Source organism: Notolepis coatsorum, assembly GCF_963971535.1.
Source record: "Notolepis coatsorum genome assembly, contig: SCAFFOLD_228, whole genome shotgun sequence".
NCBI classification, from domain to species: Eukaryota; Metazoa; Chordata; class Actinopteri; order Aulopiformes; family Paralepididae; genus Notolepis; species Notolepis coatsorum.
Genome location: NW_028169331.1, coordinates 317,589 through 341,274, shown reverse-complemented (window position 1 = coordinate 341,274; position 23,686 = coordinate 317,589). Strand labels below are relative to the sequence as shown.

Sequence of the window (23,686 nt, the reverse complement as noted above, 5' to 3'; positions counted from 1 at the left end):
ACCGGACCTGAGCCTTGCCTGACGCTCCGCCTGGCTCAGATGAGAGCGTCCCAGCTGCATGGGTTCCTCCTCGCGCACCGGACGGGGAAGCCTGTTACCATCAGTAGTGTTGGGGACGGGGCGTCCAGGAGTCCGGGGTGCTTCAGGAGGTGACAGTCGGGTCCTCTCGCGCCTTCTCTCCAGGAGGCGTCCGTCAATACGGATGACAAGGCTAAACAGCTCCTCGAGGGAGTCGGGCACCTCCCTGGTAGCGAGCTGGTCCCGGACTGCGTCACTGAGCCCCCTTATGAAGGTTAGGCGAAGAGCAGGTTCGTTCCATCCACTCTCCACCGCCGCCAGTCGAAACTCCATGACATAGTCCGTCACCCTGCTGCTCCCTTGTCGGAAGGTCCCCAACCGGGCTCCAGGGTCCAGACCTCGGGCTGGATGGTGGAACACTCTGCGGAGCTCCGCCACGAAGTCTGGGTAGGAGAACAAAAAATCTGCTTCCATTGCCCAGGAGGAAGTGACCCACTGGGCAGCATGGCCTGAAAGTAGGTTGGTTATATAAGCCACTCGGGACCCATGAGCAGAAAAACGGCTTGGTTGATGACGGAAAACCAACTCACATTGCATGATGAATGTGGCACACTCCTCGGGACTACCGTCGAACAGCCGTGGGACGGAGAGAAGGGGTTCCCGAGGTGCGAGATCTGCTGGGGCTGCGGGGAATGTTCCTGAAGGGTGTGAGAGATGAAAAGTATTAACGGCGTCGCCCAGCGAGTTAAGCTGGGCGAGAATCTCGGACTGTTGTCCCGCCATAGCGGCCATTGAACCCTGCATAGGCAGGACCTGGTCCCTGAGGTTCTGCACCGCAGCCGCAGCCCGCTCTAGTTGGAGACCGTGATCCCTGGTCAACTCGACTTGAATTGCAAGTGCGGTTCTGACCCCCTCTGTGTCGGCTGGGGTCGTCATAGTGGTTGGATCGTAATGTTATGGTTTGACAACGACCCCAAACGCTAACGACACAAGAGAGTTGGATTCAGAGTTGCCAAATACGAGGGCTTGTTTATTTGGTAAAGAATAAGTGAAACAGGGAAAGCAGGTCAACAAGAACAGGTACAATGAACAAGGGGCAAAGTTCTGCTGCTCTGCAGCTTCTCCCGGAAGGGTAGTCTTGGGAAGCAGGAGCAGACCTCTGTACCGCTCTGCAGAATTCTCACGGCGGATCTCTCAGATGTTGTGCAAGACCGAGAGAGGGAGAGAGGGAACGAGTCAGTGACAGAGCAGACTTGAAACGAGCAGGAGGACAGGGTGTAAAATTCTTCGTGTTAACAACACAGTGATGTGCAATATTCCAAAAACAGCCCAAGTGAATATCTTCATGTAAACACACAGTGAGCAAAAATCCAAACACTGTCCAAATGTGAAATAATATCTTCGTGTAAACACACAGTGAGCAAAAATCCAAACACTGTCCAAATGTGAAATAATATCTTCGGCGTGAGCAAACACACAGAGGGAGGTGGAAGATCCCAAAAATATTATTCCATAATGGAAAGAGCAAACTCGATAATGGCTGGGTGAGTGACTGTTTGACAAAAAGGTGGTAGACTTCAGTGTAAAGGTTACACACGAAAATCGGAAATAGGTCAAGACAGTCAATCTAGAAAAACTCACCCAGACGAGCTGCGTAAAAGGAACAGGAACAACAGAGGAGGCGAGCGCGCGCCACGGAGCAGGTATCCAAGCGAAGGCTTCTAGGAATTCCTGGAGAACAGCACAGTGAAACAGCAGCAACGGGGAAAAACATCCAGCGACAAATCAAGACGATCCAACAACTTAGGGTGGGGAAAACGGGGTATAAATAATGAGGGATCGATTGATTGAAAAGCAGTGACAGCTGGGGAATGTGATTGACAAGCGTGGGGAAGTGAGAGAACCAATCAGCGACGTCTCAGATGACGTCAACGGGGAGAAACGTGTGAACGAGGGAATTGAAATACTTGACAGAAAAAATGAATGAAAACAAAGCGAGGGTGGTTAAAGGAACAGAACGAGTGAGAAAGCAAGGACAGAAACCTCACACTCTCTTTGTCTCTGCTTCTTTTATTCCTCTCTCGTTCTTTCTGCTTCTCTTTTCTCCTTCCTCTCTCTTTGTCTCTGCTTCTCTTCTCCTTCCTCTCTTTCTTTCTGCTGATATTTTCTCTTTCCTCCCTCTTTGTCCCTGCTTCTCTTTTCTCCCTCCTCTCTCTTTATTTCTGCTTAATTTTTCTCCTTCCTCTCTCTTTCTTTCTGCTTCTTTTTCTCCTTCCTCTCTCTTTATCTCTGCTTCTCTTTTCTCCTTCCTCCCTCTTTCTTTCCTTATGCTTCTTTTCTTCTTCCTCTCTCTTTATCTCTTCTTCTCTTTTCTCCTTCCTCTCTTTGTATCTGCTTCTCTTTTCTCCTTCCTCTCTCTTTCTTTCTGTTTATCTTTTCTCCTTCCTCTCTCTTTCTTTCTGCTTCTTTTATCTCCTTCCTCTCTGACTTTGTCTCTGCTTCTCTTTTCTCTCTCTTTGTCTCTGCTTCTTTTCTCCTTCCTCCCTCTTTCATTCTTTCTGCTTCTCTTTTCTCCTTCCTCTCTTTATCGCTGCTTCTCTTTTCTCCCTCCTCTCTCTTTATCTCTGCTTCTCTTTTGTCCTTCCTCTCTCTTTGTCTCTGCTTCTCTTTGTCCCACTGCCCTACTTTTCATTCTATCCAACACTGTCTCTCAACGCAATTTGATCCCCTCCTGCAAGTTTAATATCATTTCCTCCTCCGCCGCCAGCAGGGGTGGCGGCCACATGAGTCTGCTGTGTGAGCGGGATATAAATACACCTTCTGTGTATTTGTGTGTGTGCGTGCACATGTATATGCGTGTGTGTGTGGGTGCGTGTGTGTGTGTTCTGCATGTTTGCGCTTTCATCCTGATTACACAGAACTGCCTATGAGCCACACTGCATCAAAATATTTGTTTATGTTACGTTGTATTTTATGGCAATAACATTTAGGTTTATTCGACCCATGAGATATAAACAAGATTTTAACGTAAATATTCGTTTTTGTATATTAGTTTGTCTGCAGCTGGTGTGAGCTGGGTAGTGTAGTTTTATGAAATGTAGACGTCCATCGAAAGCACTGGGTCTCCTCTTTCTTAGGACTACAACGATTTCATGATGGCTTCCTGTCCTCATGTATAAATCGTCCATTATCCGGTGCAATGCACAGAGATTTTTATAAGCTCATATTTCGCTAACAACACTCAAAATCATTGGTAATCAAACGTAGTGCTGAAAATATACACTTTGACTGCTGTTTTTATAGGGTTATGGTCTTTACTCTTGGCTACATTTGAAAAAGAAACACAATGTCACTTAATACGGACTGTATTGATCTATTTGTGACGTGAAATAAATCTATGAAATAAATAGATTGGGCTTAAATGCATCCCAAGAAGCACTATTAACTCATTCAGCACCAAAAGCGTAATATCTTGTGTTTCGCCGCCAACGCTTGAGTGACAAAAACGTAATATCTAGTTTTTAGACCCTTTGATCTTTTTCCTTTGATCCCCGTTCTAAACACTCAGCCGGAGCTCCCTAGGTCTCCCTGGCAGATCTGCCTACGTTGGAATTGCAATGACGATCGAATCTCGCCAGGCGGCAGTATAGCCTACCTTTTGAACTGGAGATATCACTTGTCTTCCAGTACTGACTTACTTCCGGCTGTTTCCGCCTAGGAGTGGATCACAACATAGCAATCGGTGGAAGATTTGGTGCCTCAGAGCTATTCTTTCCCGTATGGTAGCCATGCCCAATATACACAAGTAATTGCGATCGCCATGGGATCGACTGGGATTTATTCATTTCGGAGTACTTCCTGACTGAGGTAAAGTCTATCTTAGGTAACCTGCTGGTATTTATTTTTTAACGTAAAACATGCTTCTGTACCGATCACAGTGTCGTATTATACTGGACGTAAAACATGTTTTTTTTCGATCGCAGTTTCTAGTTAAAACGCCCCACCCCCCCTTGATGATTTTGTGAAGACACATAGTTTATGGTATATACCTTCGATTTGGAAGTATTTGGGCTTTCAGGCGAGCAACCAGAACGATTTGGGCATAATGCATATAACGCGTCATATCTTGCGATCTATGAAAAAATACTGGATTATTTAGGAAAGGGTCGATGTTTAGCATGTAATAGCGCACAAACTACAGTATGTAGAAATTAACTGGACTATAAACCATGCCTGTCAAGTGAGCCATACTATTGTCTCCATAGCTATAATACAGAACACACGATGGGTCCGCAAACATTGCGAAAATGGTCAATAACGCTGGCGCCATTGAGTAAAGATGGGAAAAGAGCGTGGCAGTCAATGAGTTAAAGACTAAATGCTTCACAAAAAGCACACAGGAGTTTGCATGTTCTCTTCGCGTTTGCGTGGATTTCCTCCGGGTACTCTGGTTTCCTCCCACACCAAAAGCATGCTAGGTTTGCTGCCGTTGCCCTTGACCAAGGTACTGGCATTACAACTGGAGTTGGTTCCTGGGTGCAGCACTGTGTGACTGTCCACTCCTCGTAAATAGTTAGAATGGGTCAAATGCAGAGGACACATTTCCCCAAGATGATTAATAAAGGTACAACTTAACTTATTAAATACTGGCTGAATGCATCACAGAAAGCACTATTAAAGACTGGACAAATGCATTACAAGAAGCACTATTAAAGACTGACTAAATGCATCACAAGAAGCACTATTAAAGACTGGCTAAATGCATCACAAGAAGCACTATTAAAGACTGGATAAATGCATCACAAGAAGCACTATTAAAGACTGGCTAAATGCATCACAAGAAGCACTATTAAAGACTGGATAAATGCATCACAAGAAGCACTATTAAATACTGGATAAATGCATCACAAGAAGCACTATTAAAGACTGGATAAATGCATCACAAGAAGCACTATTAAAGACTGGCTAAATACATCACAAGAAGCACTTTTAACGACTGGATAAATGCATCACAAGAAGCACTATTAATGACTGGATAAATGCATCACAAGAATGAATCACAAAAAGGACGTGTTCACTTTTCTTTTGAAACCAGGTCAGTTTTAAACATTATCTGGCATGATGTTGATTAGTACAGGCCATGATTGAGAGAATTGGCACTGTGCTGCATCTTCTCACCAGGCTCCAATATAATCCAATGGGATTAGAGTTTTAGCCATCAAATTGGTTGATATTTCACTAAAGCTGAGTAACCTACTGTTGACCAAGGGTGTATAAGTGTGGGGGGTGGGGGGGTGGAATTGACTACCCAGGGCCCCGAGCTAGGGGAGGGCCCTCAGGGGGCCTGAATTTCCCCAAGGGGATCAATAAAGGAATATTTTATCTTATTAAAAGATTGTTTATAGGTTTTTACTAGGGATGCTCGATATTGGCTTTTTTACCGATACCGATATACCAATATTGTCCAACTCTTAATTTCCGATACCGATATCAACCGATATCAACCGATACCGATATATGCAGGGTTTCCCCCCCCAAAAAAACTGAATAATTTCAGGTAATTAACATTACATATGTCTTGTTGTGGAATTAACATAACATTATGCATACTTTTGACAATAAATAAAATTTGAATTTCTTCTTACTTGCTTGCCTGGGTAAATAAAGGTTATAGAAATGTAAAAAAAACTATATTTTCCGATATCACATTTTAATGCCAATATCGGCCGATAATATCGGTATGCCGATAATATTGGACATCCCTAATTTATAATAATAACAATAATAAAATAATATAAATAGGCCAATAATAATAATAACAACAGCAACACATAACCGTATATATATTACAGAATTCGGCAGACACGGCTATCGATTCGCACGACGGCAGCTTTTTTCGAGGAAGCAGCCAAGGATGAAGAGAGGCGTGGCTGGTTTGTCCAGAAACGTGTCTGTCTGACACTGGACTTCGGTGGCCTCTGTGTAATTGCTCAGCTCCTCGAGGTAAAGCTCTGTCTGGACGTCAGTGTGCCTCCTGCCCTCCAGCGGCAGGAGTCCTGGGTCGGTTCTGCTCCGGGACTCGCCTCCGCCTAGTCAAGTGACTCTCCTCCGCGCCTCGCACTGCCTCTGGACCACCTCCGTCGGGTCCGGCTGAGCCGCTATCGGTGTGATCTGGTGGGTGTTTCCTCGGACGACGCGGCGGTCATGCATGATGTTTCCATAACTGCCAGGACCATCGTTCCACTCGGTGGAAGACTCTCTGTACTTGGAGCGGTTAGGAACGGGTCTTGGACGACTCGAGAAAATGTATGGAGCCTCCGAGGCCATTCTTCGTTCAGACTAGACTAGCTAACTGTATCACAACAACTAGCCGCAAATGTCTAGAGGTACATTGAATATATTCAGCTCTGAAAACAAATTATGTCCGGATAGACAGAGGTCTATCTAGTTGGTGTTAGTCTTAGCAACGGTACCCAGGAACGGAATCCATGTAAATCAAGTTATCTTCTTCTTCTTCTTCTTGTGAATTTCCGGCAGTCTAGACACTATTTAACTATTAACTTTATCCTATCTGTTTTACTGCTAACCATCGCTGTTGCATTTACTACTCCTGCCACAAAGGCCACTACATTCAACTTCTCCCCCCACACCCTCTCTTTCTCCTCCTGTACTTCCTCTACTGTCAAATGCCCTTTTCTAAAACCCTGTTCCCTACCTTGCTTTCCCTGATCCTCCTGTACTACCCTTACTGCCAAATGCCCTCATCTAAACCCCTGTCCCTTATCTTGCTTTCCCTGTCCTTCCTTCCTAGCTGCCTCTGCATATGATATCCTATTTTCCCTTCTCACCTGCTGGACCACTACCTCTCGTTTCATCGCCTCACAACCCCAATACGCTACACTATGCTCCTTACCACAATTACAACACATTGGCCCCACTCCCTGTTCACATTTCCCATAGTCATGCCCCCCACTGCATCTAGCACATCTCTGCTCCTTCATACATGTCTTGGCTATATGTCCAAACTCTTGGCACTTGTAACACCTCAACAGGTTCGGCACAAATTCTCTAACCCTATATACCATATACCCTATAAATACCTCTTTTGGACTAACCTCATCTTCAAACTGAATTACTATCGTCTCTGTCTCCATCTTCTCTGCTCCTCTCTTCATCCTTTCCGCACTCTTAACTTTCCCATTACGTCTATCACTCTTCAAATCTCCTACCAGCTGCTCTATACTAACCTTGATTGGAATTCCCGTAATTACCCCCTTGCAACCACCATCCCTTTTCTCCCCTACTCTCATTACTCTATAGATAACAACTTTGCAAATGCTCCTCATTTCCCTTACCTTCTCTGCCTGCTCTAAACTTACACACCCTATAAACAAGTTCCCATCCCCTAACACTTTTGCGTACCTTACCTCTCCTAACTGCACTCTTATGAAGTTTGTCAGCTGTCTCGGCTCTACTTCCCTAACTCCATCTTCTCCCTCAAATCGCACCACTATATTCAACCCTTCTGTAAAATCCTTTTCTCTACCCTCACCCTCTGACCCACTTGTGCTACCTTCCCTCTCTTTCTTCCTCTTATGCCCCTTCCCCCCACTTTCCCTGCTCTTTTTCCACCCTTCACCCCCACTCTCCTCCCCACTACACTCCATACTGTCCCCACCCGTCTTCTTTCCTTTGTCCTGGCTATCCTCAACCCTGTCGCTGTCGTTCTCGCTTAAATCCTGGCAAGTGACCGCCCTGGCTCCCGACGTCGCACCCCGAGGGGACACTGGGCTCGCACCCGGTGACTCGCGTCCCGATCCTCTTTTCAAACAATCTCAATCCAATCAAGTTATCCATTCCTGGTGGTCTAGTGGTTAGGATTCCTTCCAACTCTGTAAGTTCCAAACATCCTCTCTCTTCATCCATCTCATTCTCTTCCCCCTTCTCTCTCTGTTCACCTCTCCAGGACAACAATGCCTCGATGAGCAAGTTCAATCTATTCAAATCTATCGCAAATCTATCGCATCCATTATACTGATATACTTTTTTTTCTCTTAAAAACGAAAGTTGAAAAATAAAATAAAAAAGGTATTAGAAATGCAGCTATACAGAGTCTTTAGCTATTCCAGGGGAGTGAAGTGGAAGGTCAGGTGTGATGTCAGGAAGGGGGAGGAGCCCCATGTCCAGAGGTTGGTAGGTGGGGGAGGGAGGGAGGGGGCAGAGGAGAGGTGAGAGTTGGACCGGGACAGGGCGGGGTTAGTTACTGCAGCAGGTGCGGCTGGTGGGCTGGGCTGATTCCGTCAGGTCCACTCCCCTGTTCCGCCCACTGTTGGCTCCGGCAGCTTGGGGCTCATTCTTAGGAAGCTTCTTTGCAATAGCCATGAATATCTCGTTCACGTTCATAGAAGTATTTGCTGATGTTTCCATAAAAAGCAAGCTGTTATCATTTGCATAGAATTGTGCGTCCTGAAAGTCCAATGCTCTCTTGTTTGCGAGGTCAGCCTTGTTCCCAGCCAGCTATTACAATATTTGGACTGGCTTTTCTCTGAAGCTCCTTAAACCAGTTCTTCGCCTGTACAAATGACTTCTCGTTTGTGATGTTGTAGACGACAATGGCCGCCTGGGCACCTCTGTAGTACATGGGGGCCAGACTCTGATAGCGCTCCTGACCAGCTGTGTCCCAGATCTCAAACTTGACTGTTGTGTCGTCCATTCGATATGAGAGTTGCAAGAGTTGCATTCAGTGTGTGGTTGGTCCCATGCAGGAGGTTTACAGAGTTCATTGGGTTGGAAGAGCCCGGGATTATGTCTAGGGTGAAGGCCGGGTCGAGGGCGGCGGCTTTGGCCTCGGCTGGTTCGTGGGTCCTTGGTCGGGAGGGGGGGGGTCTCCTGGCCCATTGGGTTGGGGGGGGGCTTTTTGGGTGGCGGTTGGCGGGGGACGGTTGGGAGTTGTTTCCTTGTGGCCTCCGCCTGTTTCGGGGAGGCTGGCCTCTCGTGCTGTGCGCGGTCTCGCTTGCGATCTGCATTGCTCTGATATCCCGATGGGTACTAAGTTGTTGGCATCGGCAAGATGTCTGATGACCAGTGATGGGAATAACGGCGTTATAAGTAACGGCGTTACTAACAGCGTTAGTTTTTTCAGTAACGAGTATTACTCTTCCAATCTTAATAACGCTGTTACCGTTACTGCAAAAAAATGCGGCGCGTTACTATGAATGAACCTGTTTCTTTCATCAGACAGATATCTGCGCTGAGAGGCATTCTGTCCTTCCTTGTTTAGTGGGCAAGCACAAACATGCTGACAATTGGCTGAGGTTGAGTAAAATGTCATGGTAAGCCAATCAGAGGTAGAGGTGGGCGGGTGCCTCCAGAGTCTGACACACAGCCACAACACGAGCGACTCAGTCAGCGTGAGACCGTGGGTCCGTGTAGTGTACGTTTTGAGCCCACATAATCCAAAACGAATCCAACGAACAACACAAGCGAGCAGTCAGCGTGAGACCGCGGGTCCATGAGCGTTTTTTGTTCACTCTTGTTGTGTTGCAGCACAGGGCACTGCAGTAGTGGCTCTACTGCCAGTGCTGACAGCCTTATCAACATAGTGCTGCACTTCCTGGTTTAATAGCACAGTCTGGTGCGCAGAGATATATATATATCTGTATGTCATGCATGTCTTAAATGTCATGATTAGATTAGTTTAGATGATTCGATTAGATTCTTATATCTGTATGTTGTGTATGTCATAAATAAATGTCATGAATTGAAAATGGGGGACCCTGATGTAAACAAGACGAAAGTCTTTCTCTGATCTGCATCCCCTTAACAATTGTGTGTATTAAGCCATACTGTATTGTACCCATTCTGCAATCTGTTAATTAAAATGTTCAATCAATCAGTATATATTTGTTATTTATTTTTGGTATAGTGCTTAACAAGCATAATTTAATGTTGCCCAGTTGTGGCCTGTTGAGGGGCAATACATATCAAAAGTTCCAAAACATCTATTGTGTTTGTATTTGTATGATCCACTATATAAACATAGTAATTATAATATCTACATACATGGCATTTGATTGGAGGCTAGTCTCACTTTGTCCCACAGCAACATTAAAATAGTTTAGACTAAAAGGATCACAGCAGGGGAGACAACTCGTGTACAGCCGCTGCTGTTGACCTTCAGCCCCTCCCCCCAATGATCCCCTACCCCAGCCATTCGTCTTCACGGCTTCACACAGTCTCTGGCTTAGAGGCCCCCTGAGCCCTTGGGCCCCTGGACCTGGTAGGCCCGTTGTTTGGTTATCCATCTCTGAGGCACACCTGATTATACTGTGAGCTTCCTGTATTGGAAAAGGACACGTATCATGTTTTTTTCAGGCTAAAACTGTAACCCCATTGGATTGTAATGGTGATTAGTGATATTATGGTCTGTATACTAGTCAACACCATGCCAATGTTTGATTATAGCTGGGGTGGGGAAAAAAAGATATGTGGTAATGTGTTAGTCTGCAGTTTGATCCCTGCCAATAAAGTTTGCTTGAGCAAGGCACTTTATTAAATTACTTAGTCATTTAACCGTGATTAAGGGCTATATGAATATACTTGACCTGTCTTGACTAAAACCCCAGCTGCTCCAATGCTCAGTGTCAGACTGTGGTTGTACTGGGCAGCTCCTAGTGGTCAACAGTGTCAGACTGTGATTGTACTGGGCAGCTCCTAGTGGTCAACAGTGTCAGACTGTGATTTTTTAAATTTGTTTTATTTACATACATACATAGTACATACATATAGTACACATTACAGTACACACATATAGTACACATTACAGTACACATTACAGTATAGTATACCTGCAGTATATAATAGTATATATAATAGTATATAGTACATAATAGTGTATACAACACATATATAATGTGATATGAGATATATAATATATGATATATACAATATAATATAGTACCATAATATAATAGTATATAGTGTAAATATAGTTTAGTATAATATACAAATGAATTATAATATGATTATATAATGTAACGTAGGATACAGTATCATATGTTTTTTTTTATTAATATGCAATTAAAGCTCTTCTTCCCTTCTGTACCTATCGAAAATAGATTTAGCTCCTAGTGGTGAACAGTGTCAGACTGTGGTTGTACTGGTTGTACTGGGGCAGCTCCCAGATGTGAATGTGTGGATCTGTGGTGAGTGTGAATAAATATATATGAGTAATATAGCGCATACATGCTCAGTGAATCTACACCAACATAACTAACTAACTAACTAACTAACTAACTAACTAACTAACTAACTAACTAACTAACTAACTAACTAACTAACTAACTAACTAACTAACTAACTAACTAACTAACTAACTAACTAACTAACTAACTAACTAACTACATACATACATACATACATACATACATACATACATACATACATACATACATACATACATACATACATACATACATACATACATACATACATACATACATACATACATACATACAAAATCAGGTCATTCTGATTTGACTCGCATGGTGGTGGCGAGGATGGAGCGGATAGTGATCCGATTGGCTCTGTGGTTGTAGCGCACCAAACGGGGTTTGACAGAGAGCGAGCGAGAGAGAGAGGGAGAATCAGATAGACCCTCGCGACAGAGCACACATACACACCCGAGTCGCGCTGTCGTCTCTCGGTCTGTCTCTCTCTCTCCCCCTCTCTATCTCTCTCTCTCGATTCGGGAGCATAACTTCTAACGCCCCGTCTATAGCTGTAGGCAGCGCGCGGCACAGTGGAAGACTTCCTCAAACGGGAGAGGGAGAGAGAGAAAGAGAAGGGGACCTGCGTATGCACGCAGCTGTGTTTACACAGTGCTCTCTCTCTCTCTCTCTCTCTCTCTCTCTCTCTATCTCTCTCTCTCTCTCTCTCTCTCTCTCTCTCTCTCTCTCTCTCTCTCTCTCTCTCTCTCTCTCTCTCTCTGCCACTCGCAGACTGTGTGGATGACTGTCACTGAAAGTGCTTATGGGCAGAGCCCAGCCAATAGCAGGCTGAAATCTTGAGGTTGGAAAATGATGCTTTTGAGTACTCCATTAGAAATATAAAACAATGATTTTTTTTTTTTAAATAAACCTTACAGATGTCTTCCATAGACTCACAGGAATTGTGTAAAGTTGCCCAAATAGTGCTAGGAATAGCAATGCAGGTCCCCTTTAAGATGTTGGCTTGAAATGTGTATCCCTCTCATTTTCCAACGTATTGTAACAAAGAGTTAATCACCTATCAAAGACCCTCCAACACATTGTGACAACCAACCCCATCATGGGGATGGTTGTCACACACTATGGGGTTGGTTGTCACTATGTGTTTTAATGGGAAAATCTTAAAAAGAAGACAAGAAGGCAGAACTAAATTTGAAAGTTTAATTGCATTGACAAGTTGACAAATACATAACTTAATGCATCTTAACATGAACATAAACAGGAAACACATCTTTAGGCCATCCTATATAACAAAATAAGAACACAATAAATTGGCCTAACAATAATAGCCTACACAACATGAATGAATGAATGAATGAATGAATGAATGAATGAATGAATGAATGAATGAATGAATGAATGAATGAATGAATGAATGAATGAATGAATGAATGAATGAATAAATGAATGAACACTTTATTTAACAGATTGCAGAATGGGTACAATACAGTACGGCTCAATACACACAATTGTTAAGGGGATGCAGACCAGAGAAAGACGTTTGTCTTGTTTACATCAGGGTCCCCCATTTTCAATTCATAGTTGTAACATGTGACAACCAACCCCAAATAAAACGTGATGACCAACCCCAACTGGAATGTCTTGATAGCATCAAGGCTAACAACTAGTTAGCTAGCTAACAACAATCTAAACTATCGCTATCCCTTCACACTTTTTAAGGGTAATAATTGTTTCATTATAAACCAATTGTGTAAAAGCCTAGAAGAAAAATACTGAGGAGCGGAATATTTACAAATGGACATGAAAAACACAAAAAGTCCTCTCACCTCAAATTCAGCTGTTTCACTCCAAATATGACAATGTAGGTGAACTCTGACCCCAATTCTGGACATTTAAATACCAAAGTATGGGAGACAGGATCCTCTGGTGGTGAAATATAATGAATGTGACAACCTACCCGTGTGACAACGTCCCCCGTTCTCCCCTACATAAATACATAAATAAATAATGAATAAATCATAATTTCAGTTTTACCATGGTACTGGTCATTGTATAAATAATTATCTGCACCAGGTGGAAGCCTGGGGAGACCATGTAATCAGGCACATGCCATAGTGAACCTGTTGTCATTGACAGACCTACAGTATGCCATTGAACCGTTGTAGAGACTTATGGGAGGTGTCAAACGAACTCACTACAGACTACTACTTTCATTGGTTTAGGTTAACCACACCCCCACACTTAAGTGTGTAATAGTGTAATAGTGTGTAATAGTTTATTCCACCCAAATACTTTGAAAGGTTTATTCCACCCAAATAGTTATAAAGGTTTATTCCTCCCAAATAGTTTTAAAAGTGTATTCCACCCACAGTTTAAGGCTTATTACACTCAAACAGTTTTGAAACTGTATCCCGCCAAATAGTGTAATACTGTGTAATAGTGTGTAATAGCGTAATAGTGTAATAGTATGTAATGTGTAATGGTGTGTAATAGTGCGTAATAGTGCAATAGTGTAATAATGTATAATAGTGTAACAAGATTGATCAATATGAGCCTGTTCTGACAGCACAATATTGATGTAACTTAGATTAGCTGGGAATTTCTTTTTTAATGCATAGGTATTTCAACTACAATACAAGGTTGACTCTGTGGCATGTCTGTCTCTCCAGCCCCATGCACTGTGCACAGCAGAGCACACGGTCTGATAACATGAACTTGATGTCTGGATAAATAATGCTGAAAATACAGATACAGTTTTGGACATACAGTACCATGGTGACACTAGTAGTCATGTGGACACACCATGATGATACTAGTAGTCATGTGGACACACCATAGTGACACTAGTAGTCATGTGAACATACCATAGTGACACTAGTAGTCATGTGGACACACCATGATGATACTAGTAGTCATGTGGACACACCATGATGATACTAGTAGTCATGTGGACACACCATGATGATACTAGTAGTCATGTGGACATACTATGATGACACTAGGGCGTAACCATGTGGACAGCCACAAGATACATCTCTGAATGAGAAACAAATCCTCCCATGACAAGCTACTCATCTTCCTCGAAAGCCAATCCCAATCAAATATTTAACATGGACTCTCTCGCTTTTTTGTGTTGCTCAAATTTAGCCTGAAGGCAGAATAGTCATTTTCACCCTGACACAGTTTGACACACATTGTTCACATGGCACACTTCCTTCTCTCCGCAGTCTCCTTGCTCTCCTGACACACTGAAACACTGGATGACTCACACGTCCTCGTTGGTCATAACGCAGTGTGTACTCACACTGCGGTAACTGTATCATAATGACACTATTCAAATAAAGGCTTTGCTTTTGTGTTCTGAAATTGGAATCAGGCAGCGCGTCTGAAATCCCTCAGTACCCATACGATCAGATAGAAGCTGCTAACCCTACTACCCTAACTCTTTGCTGTTAAGGACCTATTGTTCAGTAGATTCACCCAGTAGGTCAAAAATCAGCTCCTATACTGTGCAGTAGGGACGTTCCATTTTTGTCCTGCCCCTTATCATGAAAATACTGCAGTGGTTTACATACTGAACCTCTGTACTGAAAATACCGTACTACAGGGTTTACACACTGAACCTCTGTACTGAAAATACCGTACTACAGGGTTTACATACTGAACCTCTGTACTGAAAATACCGTACTACAGGGTTTACACACTGAACCTCTGTACTGAAAATACCGTACTACAGGGTTTACATACTGAACCTCTGTACTGAAAATACCGTACTACAGGGTTTACACACTGAACCTCTGTACTGAAAATACCGTACTACAGGGTTTACACACTGAACCTCTGTACTGAAAATACCGTACTACAGGGTTTACACACTGAACCTCTGTACTGAAAATACCGTACTGCAGTGGTTTACATACTGACCCTCTGTACTGAAAATACCGTACTGCAGGGTTTACACACTGAACCTCTGTACTGAAAATACCGTACTACAGGGTTTACACACTGAACCTCTGTACTGAAAATACCGTACTGCAGGGGTTTACATACTGAAGCTCTGTACTGAAAATACCGTACTACAGGGTTTACACACTGAACCTCTGTACTGAAAATACCGTACTACAGGGTTTACATACTGAACCTCTGTACTGAAAATACCGTACTACAGGGTTTACACACTGAACCTCTGTACTGAAAATACCGTACTACAGGGTTTACATACTGAACCTCTGTACTGAAAATACCGTACTACAGGGTTTACACACTGAACCTCTGTACTGAAAATACCGTACTACAGGGTTTACACACTGAACCTCTGTACTGAAAATACCGTACTACAGGGTTTACATACTGAACCTCTGTACTGAAAATACCGTACTACAGGGTTTACACACTGAACCTCTGTACTGAAAATACCGTACTACAGGGTTTACACACTGAACCTCTGTACTGAAAATACCGTACTGCAGTGGTTTACATACTGACCCTCTGTACTGAAAATACCGTACTACAGGGTTTACACACTGAACCTCTGTACTGAAAATACCGTACTGCTGGGGTTTACATACTGATCCTCTGTACTGAAAATACTACTGCTGGGGTTTTCAGACATGGCAAGATACTTTTTATTCACCTTATACTATGAATATAACAACTTACAAAGTTCCACATTGTGATGATAGATACCTGCCGCCCTATAAAGACAAACCGCAGTGAGTGCATTTGCCTTTGTAGGGCAGTACGGATATGGTGGTATAGTACATACAGTACACACCTACAGATATACTGTAACAGTTACTGGTATCAGTACACATGTAGAGGAGTACAGATATAATGATATAAATACACATGTAGAGGGGTACAGATATAGTGGTATAAATACACATGTAGAGGAGTACAGATATAATGATATAAATACACATGTAGAGGGGTACAGATATAGTGGTATAAATACACATGTAGAGGAGTACAGATATAATGATATAAATACACATGTAGAGATGTACAGATAATAAAGTAGTTGTATACATAGTGTAGAGGGGTATAGATATAGTGGTAAACGTACACAAGTAGAGATGTATAGATATAGTGGTATACATACACATGTAGTAGGGTATGGTACAAGGACAACAACACCTCACAGTGCAAAGGGACAGCACAAGAAATAGTACAGTAGGCAATAAACAATATGTATGACTCATAAAACAACATGTTAACAACATGACATACATTTTTTGCAGTTAGGAGGACATTTGACTCTCTAAACATTTGGATTAAGGGGCTAGATTGGTTCAAATGGTTTCAATACAAGATGAATAACATAACGTATCATGATGGCTACTGTATATCAAGTGATTATGTTGGAGACAAATAGCTGTTACAACTACTTTACCATTGTAAGCCATAGTACACACTCTGCAGTTGTAGGGCAGTGTAGTACACACTCTGCAGTTGTAGGGCAGTGTAGTACACACTCTGCAGTTGTAGGGCAGTGTAGTACACACTCTGCAGTTGTAGGGCAGTGTAGTACACACTCTGCAGTTGGATGGCAGTGTAGTACACACTCTGCAGTTGGATGGCAGTGTAATACACACTCTGCAGTTGGATGGCAGTGTAGTTCACACTCTGCAGTTGGATGGCAGTGTAGTACACACTCTGCAGTTGTAGGACAGTGTAGTACACACTCTGCAGTTGGATGGCAGTGTAGTACACACTCTGCAGTTGGATGGCAGTGTAGTACACACTCTGCAGTTGTAGGACAGTGTAGTACACACTCTGCAGTTGGATGGCAGTGTAGTACACACTCTGCAGTTGTAGGGCAGTGTAGTACACACTCTGCAGTTGGATGGCAGTGTAGTACACACTCTGCAGTTGGATGGCAGTGTAATACACACTCTGCAGTTGGATGGCAGTGTAATACACACTCTGCAGTTGGATGGCAGTGTAGTTCACACTCTGCAGTTGGATGGCAGTGTAGTACACACTCTGCAGTTGTAGGACAGTGTAGTACACACTCTGCAGTTGGATGGCAGTGTAGTACACACTCTGCAGTTGTAGGACAGTGTAGTACACACTCTGCAGTTGGATGGCAGTGTAGTACACACTCTGCAGTTGTAGGACAGTGTAGTACACACTCTGCAGTTGGATGGCAGTGTAGTACACACTCTGCAGTTGGGTGGCAGTGTAGTACACACTCTGCAGTTGTAGGACAGTGTAGTACACACTCTGCAGTTGGATGGCAGTGTAGTACACACTCTGCAGTTGGATGGCAGTGTAGTACACACTCTGCAGTTGTAGGACAGTGTAGTACACACTCTGCAGTTGGATGGCAGTGTAGTACACACTCTGCAGTTGGATGGCAGTGTAGTACACACTCTGCAGTTGTAGGACAGTGTAGTACACACTCTGCAGTTGGATGGCAGTGTAGTACACACTCTGCAGTTGGATGGCAGTGTAGTACACACTCTGCAGTTGGATGGCAGTGTAGTACACACTCTGCAGTTGGATGGCAGTGTAGTACACACTCTGCAGTTCAGTGGAGGCTGCTGACCAAATTTTTAGGTGAAGCACAAATTATTATATTATATTATATATTAAATAATATTTTTAAAACATCCCCCACTGTGTGTCAGTGGACACAGATGAAAACATATTAACATTAGGTGACAGCGGACTTGACCAGATGAAAACATATTAGGTGACAGCGCACCTGACCAGATGAAATCATATTAGGTGACAGCGCACCTGACCAGATCAAAACATATTAGGTGACAGCGCACCTGATCAGATCAAAACATTTTAGGTGACAGCGCACCTGACCAGATCAAAACATAATTAGGTGAAGGTGACAAGGAAGCCACATACTCATACCCCCCCGACACTCAACTAACCGCCTCGGACAGTCCTTCATACCAGTGGCCATCAGGCTCCACAACAGTGGGCAGCGACTGCTGCCAGACATCGACCTAGAACTAATAGGAACCCAAGTAGGACAATAACACTACCTTATGCATACTGCACCTTATGTGGATACTGTGAATAATGAATAATGTATATTTCAGTTAGTTAGATAGTAAATTATATTGACCTATTTGTTTACACTGCTTGTGTTGTTTTCACTACCTGTACCCCCCCCCCCCCCTTCCCCCATGCTGCTATGATGCCTGAATTTCCCCAAGGGGATCAATAAAGGAATATCTTATCTTATCTTAAAAGGAAAGATGAAATTACCTACCTGGGTTCCATCCTATAGAGGCAAATCTTTCCTGTGACAAAATGGGATCCAATGTAATAAAACTAAGTCAACCAACGAACTAGATTCCTGTACCGGATCTCCTCTCTGGTAAACAAGAATACCTTGAAGACTCTAACAGGAGCACTCATTCAAGGGTACTACGACTATGCTTGCACCTCATGGTACCAAAGCACCTCAAAGGCACTAAAAACAAGATTACAAACATCACAAAACAAACTGGTCAGACTACTGCTTGACCTTACTCCTAAAACCCACCTCACCCCTGTCCACTTTGATAACCTAGGATGGCTTAGAGTAGATGACAGAGTACAGCAACTTGCAATGGGCCTGGTCTACAAGATACACGACTACACCACTAAGATACCCATGTGCATGTCGAAATACTTCCCAAAGGTCAGTGAATACCACGACCACAACACCAGAGGGAGTTCCACAAATCATGTTCAACCCAGATAAAATAATAAAAAAAAAAAAAAAAAAAAAAAAAAAAGGGGTTTTTTAATAAAAGAAAATAGTCATAACTTAGAAATTAGATTGCATAGGTCTATGAATCGATATCGCGATTCTGTTTCGATTAATTGCCCAGCCCTACAGTGTGTACAGTAAGTTAGCTTGGTGATTATCATTGTGATGTAGGCTAAGCTGCCTAGCTACTGTTAGCATACAAGCACTGTAGCCTACTTACGTTTTTTCTGATCCAGATGCATAAATCCACTTCTTCATGTTGCTCAGTTGCTGGTTTATACTTCGGTCCTAATGTTGGTGCAAAGTTTAATTTAGCCTGACTTGTTATAGCTGTACAGCTTACTAACTACTAAACAACAACTTTCTCATAGTCTCAACTTTCACATAGTCAAAATGGGTCCAGCTGCATGTGAGGAGTATAGGTTTAGCTCGGGCCAATCTCAAGTTTCTCAAGTTTCTTTATTATTTGTCATACAGAAGTACAGAATACTTTTATACAAAATGCTTCTTTATGTTACATTTTGTATAAAAGTATTCTGTACTTCTGTATGACAACTAATAAAGAAACTTGAGAAACTTGAGATTGGCCCGAGCTAAACCTATCCTCCTCACATGCAGCTGGACCCATTTTGACTTTGCAATGCAGAAATCTCTGATTGGATTTGCAAGGCTGCCAATCATATTCAACCTCCGTGTATTGGATGTCAAGGGCTGTCAATCAATCAATCCTCCATTCAATGACAAGAGTTTAACTGCACAGACCGTGCTTAGATGAAGTTAATAGCCTATTTTGATTCGCTGTTATTTATTATTTATTTAACAATGGGTCACACCTGTGAAGTTTTCTTCACGAATAATTACTGCAGGCAATACTGCAGTGCAGGCCTGCTCAGAGCTGTACATTTTGGCCATTTTTGAAGAAAAAAAAAATCACTGGCATTTTTTTTACAGAGGAAAACATTTATAATAAAAAAATAATAATAATAATAATTTAAAAAAAAATATATATATATATAGTTTTTTTTTTTTATATATAGGTATATGTAAATTAATAATAATTATGAATTATGAGTGAATTTGTGTTTCACGTGTTGTCATAGAGAAACCTCCACTGCTGCAGTTGGATGGCAGTGTAGTACACACTCTGCAGTTGGATGGCAGTGTAATACACACTCTGCAGTTGTAGGACAGTGTAGTACACACTCTGCAGTTGTAGGACAGTGTAGTACACACTCTGCAGTTGTAGGACAGTGTAGTACACACTCTGCAGTTGTAGGACAGTGTAGTACACACTCTGCAGTTGTAGGACAGTGTAGTACACACTCTGCAGTTGTAGGACAGTGTAGTACACACTCTGCAGTTGTAGGACAGTGTAGTACACACTCTGTAGTTGTAGGACAGTGTAGTACACACTCTGTAGTTGTAGGACAGTGTAGTACACACTCTGCAGTTGGATGGCAGTGTAGTACACACTCTGCAGTTGGATGGCAGTGTAATACACACTCTGCAGTTGTAGGACAGTGTAGTACACACTCTGCAGTTGGATGGCAGTGTAGTACACACTCTGCAGTTGGATGGCAGTGTAATACACACTCTGCAGTTGTAGGACAGTGTAGTACACACTCTGCAGTTGGATGGCAGTGTAATACACACTCTGCAGTTGTAGGACAGTGTAGTACACACTCTGCAGTTGGATGGCAGTGTAATACACACTCTGCAGTTGTAGGACAGTGTAGTACACACTCTGCAGTTGTAGGACAGTGTAGTACACACTCTGCAGTTGTAGGACAGTGTAGTACACACTCTGCAGTTGTAGGACAGTGTAGTACACACTCTGTAGTTGTAGGACAGTGTAGTACACACTCTGCAGTTGTAGGACAGTGTAGTACACACTCTGCAGTTGGATGGCAGTGTAGTACACACTCTGTAGTTGTAGGACAGTGTAGTACACACTCTGCAGTTGTAGGACAGTGTAGTACACACTCTGCAGTTGGATGGCAGTGTAGTACACACTCTGCAGTTGGATGGCAGTGTAGTACACACTCTGCAGTTGGATGGCAGTGTGTAGGATGGCAGTGTAGTACACACTCTGCAGTTGGATGGCAGTGTAGTACACACTCTGCAGTTGGATGGCAGTGTAGTACACACTACTTTCCCAAGATCTAAGATCTATGTTGACTGTTCACTTAATTCCTAGTGCGTATCTGTTCCATTGCTGCTCTTGCTCGGCTGCTCCCTCGTCGCTCCTCTCTCCCTCAGTCATGATCAAACGATGTACTAACTGCCTGTGTCCCTCCCTCCCAGATGTGCCATCATACCCTCCTTACCTGAAGGACCTGATCCACAGCCAGGTGTGCCAACATCTGGGCTTGCCCTGCTGCGAGGCTGTAGTTGGAGGTGGAGGAGGAGGCGAGGGAGGAGTCAGCGGAGACCCCTCCCCAACGGCGGGCTCCCCGGACACCCTGTGCTCCAGCCTGTGCAGCCTGGATGAGCACCACCCGCTGCTCCGTGACCTGGGCACCGCCCACCACTGCACCAACCAACAACACCACCACCACCACCACCACCACCACCACACCCACAGCAGTGCTGCTGAGCTGGCCGCCAAGATCCTGTCAGCGCTGCAGGGGGGAGAAGAGCTGCTTCTGGCCCGCCTCCAGAGGGTGGGGCAGGGGGGCGTGACAGGGGAGGGAGGAGGGGACTGCGGGTTTCACAGCCTTGTCGGGGGAGGGGGAGGGAGGGGCAGCAGACCCTGCGGAGGCCAGGACTCTCCCTGCTGCTCCGTGTCCTACTCTGAGACCTACCTGTCGCCCGGGGAGGACGACGACACCCCCTGCAAGGACTACGAGGGCACCCTGTGCCAGGTGGAAGCGGAGGGGGACAGAGAGGGATACGACCCTCGCAGGAGGGTGTCCGACGTTGCCTCCTCCGGCGTGGTCTCCCTGGACGAGGAGGAAGGCGAAGAGGAGGAGGGGGAGGAGGAGAGGGGGAGAGAGCCGGTGAGCAACCAATGACTCCTCTCTCCCTCACCTCTGAGCTCAGTGTTGAGCCTTCCCTCTCTCCCTCTCCCTCCCTCTCTCTCTCTGTCTCAGTCAGACGACATTTTATTTTTGCAACTGGTTCTTTCCATCTGTCTGCCACGGTGTCCAACCAGATTGAACTAATGCGCATGCTTTTCCTCATGACTCATTTGACTCCAGCAGTAAACCATGTGTCCCTGCCTTACATGTGACATTTCAAAATCTCCCCAAGTTCATTCCTCCCTCCCTGCCTGACCCCTGACCCCACCCCCCCTACCACTACCTTATGTATTTGATATGTATCAATATCTTTTTGAGGCGTCCAAACAATCTTTTCTATCCGTGTGAAATAGGACCGGGCTGGCTTCTTCAGCCTTTAGCGAAAAACCCCAAACGACTGACAAGTGGGGTTGAGTACAGCATAAATCCTGTGAAATTACTAACTGGTGGGGTTAAGTACATTATAAAGTCTGTGAAACTACTAGCCGGTGGGGTTAAGTACATTATAAAGTCTGTGAAACGACTAACCGGTGGGGTTGAGTACATTATAAAGCCTGTGAAATGAATAACTGGCGCGGTTGAGTACAGTATAAAGCTTGTGAAACAACTAACCAGTGGGCTTAAGTACATTATAAAGCCTGTGAATTGGAAAAAGTGGGGGGTGTTACTGCCCCATCCACAACCAGGAAGTGAAACATTGCTCCAAAATGGACAAAATGGATGCAAACCGAAGTTGTTGAATCCCTAACGAATTATCGAATTATCTCTGCATGTGTTTTGCAAGTGCTGAAACTGATGGGCTGTGACTTGAGCACGGTTTGTAATCTCAGCTGTTCTGTATAACCCTGCCCCTCTCCCAAATTCTCTTTCTCCCCCCAATATGGAGTGTCCTATTGGAGGGCAGGTTGGACACTGCATCCATCTGCCCCCCCCCCCCCCCCCCCACCCTCCCCCTTCCTTTGCAAGAGTCTTATAGTGTTATTTTGGGCATGGCTTGCTGAGTATGCCAAACTATTAAAACCCTGTCACTATCAATTATGAGCAAATGCTGGAATGTCTTTACAGTGACAGAGGTACATAGTATGTATTTTAAAATAACAAAGTTTAAAAGAGAAAAAAAAGAACATTTGTCAGCAAACAGAAATATTTTATGCTTTTACCATACTAGTTTTCTATCATTCAACAGGTTGTTGTTCATATTATTGATTCCAAATATCATTATGACGTACAACCGCCATAATGTTGACAACTACTGCTAGCAGATAACTTTTCTTCTTTTTTTTTATACTTTTTTTTTTTTTATATATATCATTTATTCATTTATTTATGTTGGATTCATTTATTTATTCATTTATTTATTAATTAATTTATTTCTGTGGATTTCCAATACGGAAAACACAACTATGGTTGTCTTAAAAACAAAAACAAAAAAGAAATAAGAAATAGCAACAACAAACAAACAACCACACCTAGAATGTTCCAGAAGTGATCCTTTGGTGAAACCGACAGGCGTTCGGTAGATAAAACGTAGTTGTAAAAAAAAATTAAAAAAAAATTAAAAAGAAGTCAGAAAGCTAGTTTTGTCTGCAAGGAGGAGGAGGAGGAGGAGGGGGGCGTGGAGATATTTTCTATATTTTTGTAACGCGTTGTCTTGCTTTTGATCTCTTTGCCTACGCGGCGTTGCCAGTGTATGTGGTTTT

General features: G+C 43.6%; 1 protein-coding gene across 1 annotated transcript in view; it reads left to right on the top strand.

Annotated features, from left to right (window-relative positions):
• The window catches only part of LOC311248741 (protein FAM131A-like), a gene marked incomplete at both ends in the record, with an annotated part of 61,640 nt that extends 39,660 nt beyond the window's left edge, over window positions 1–21,980 (top strand). The window contains one exon of the mRNA XM_084339573.1: window positions 21,271–21,980. Coding sequence (XP_084195699.1) covers window positions 21,271–21,980 — 710 coding nt within the window. The remainder of the gene's footprint in view (window positions 1–21,270) is intronic.
• Between the last annotated feature and the right edge of the window lie 1,706 nt (window positions 21,981–23,686).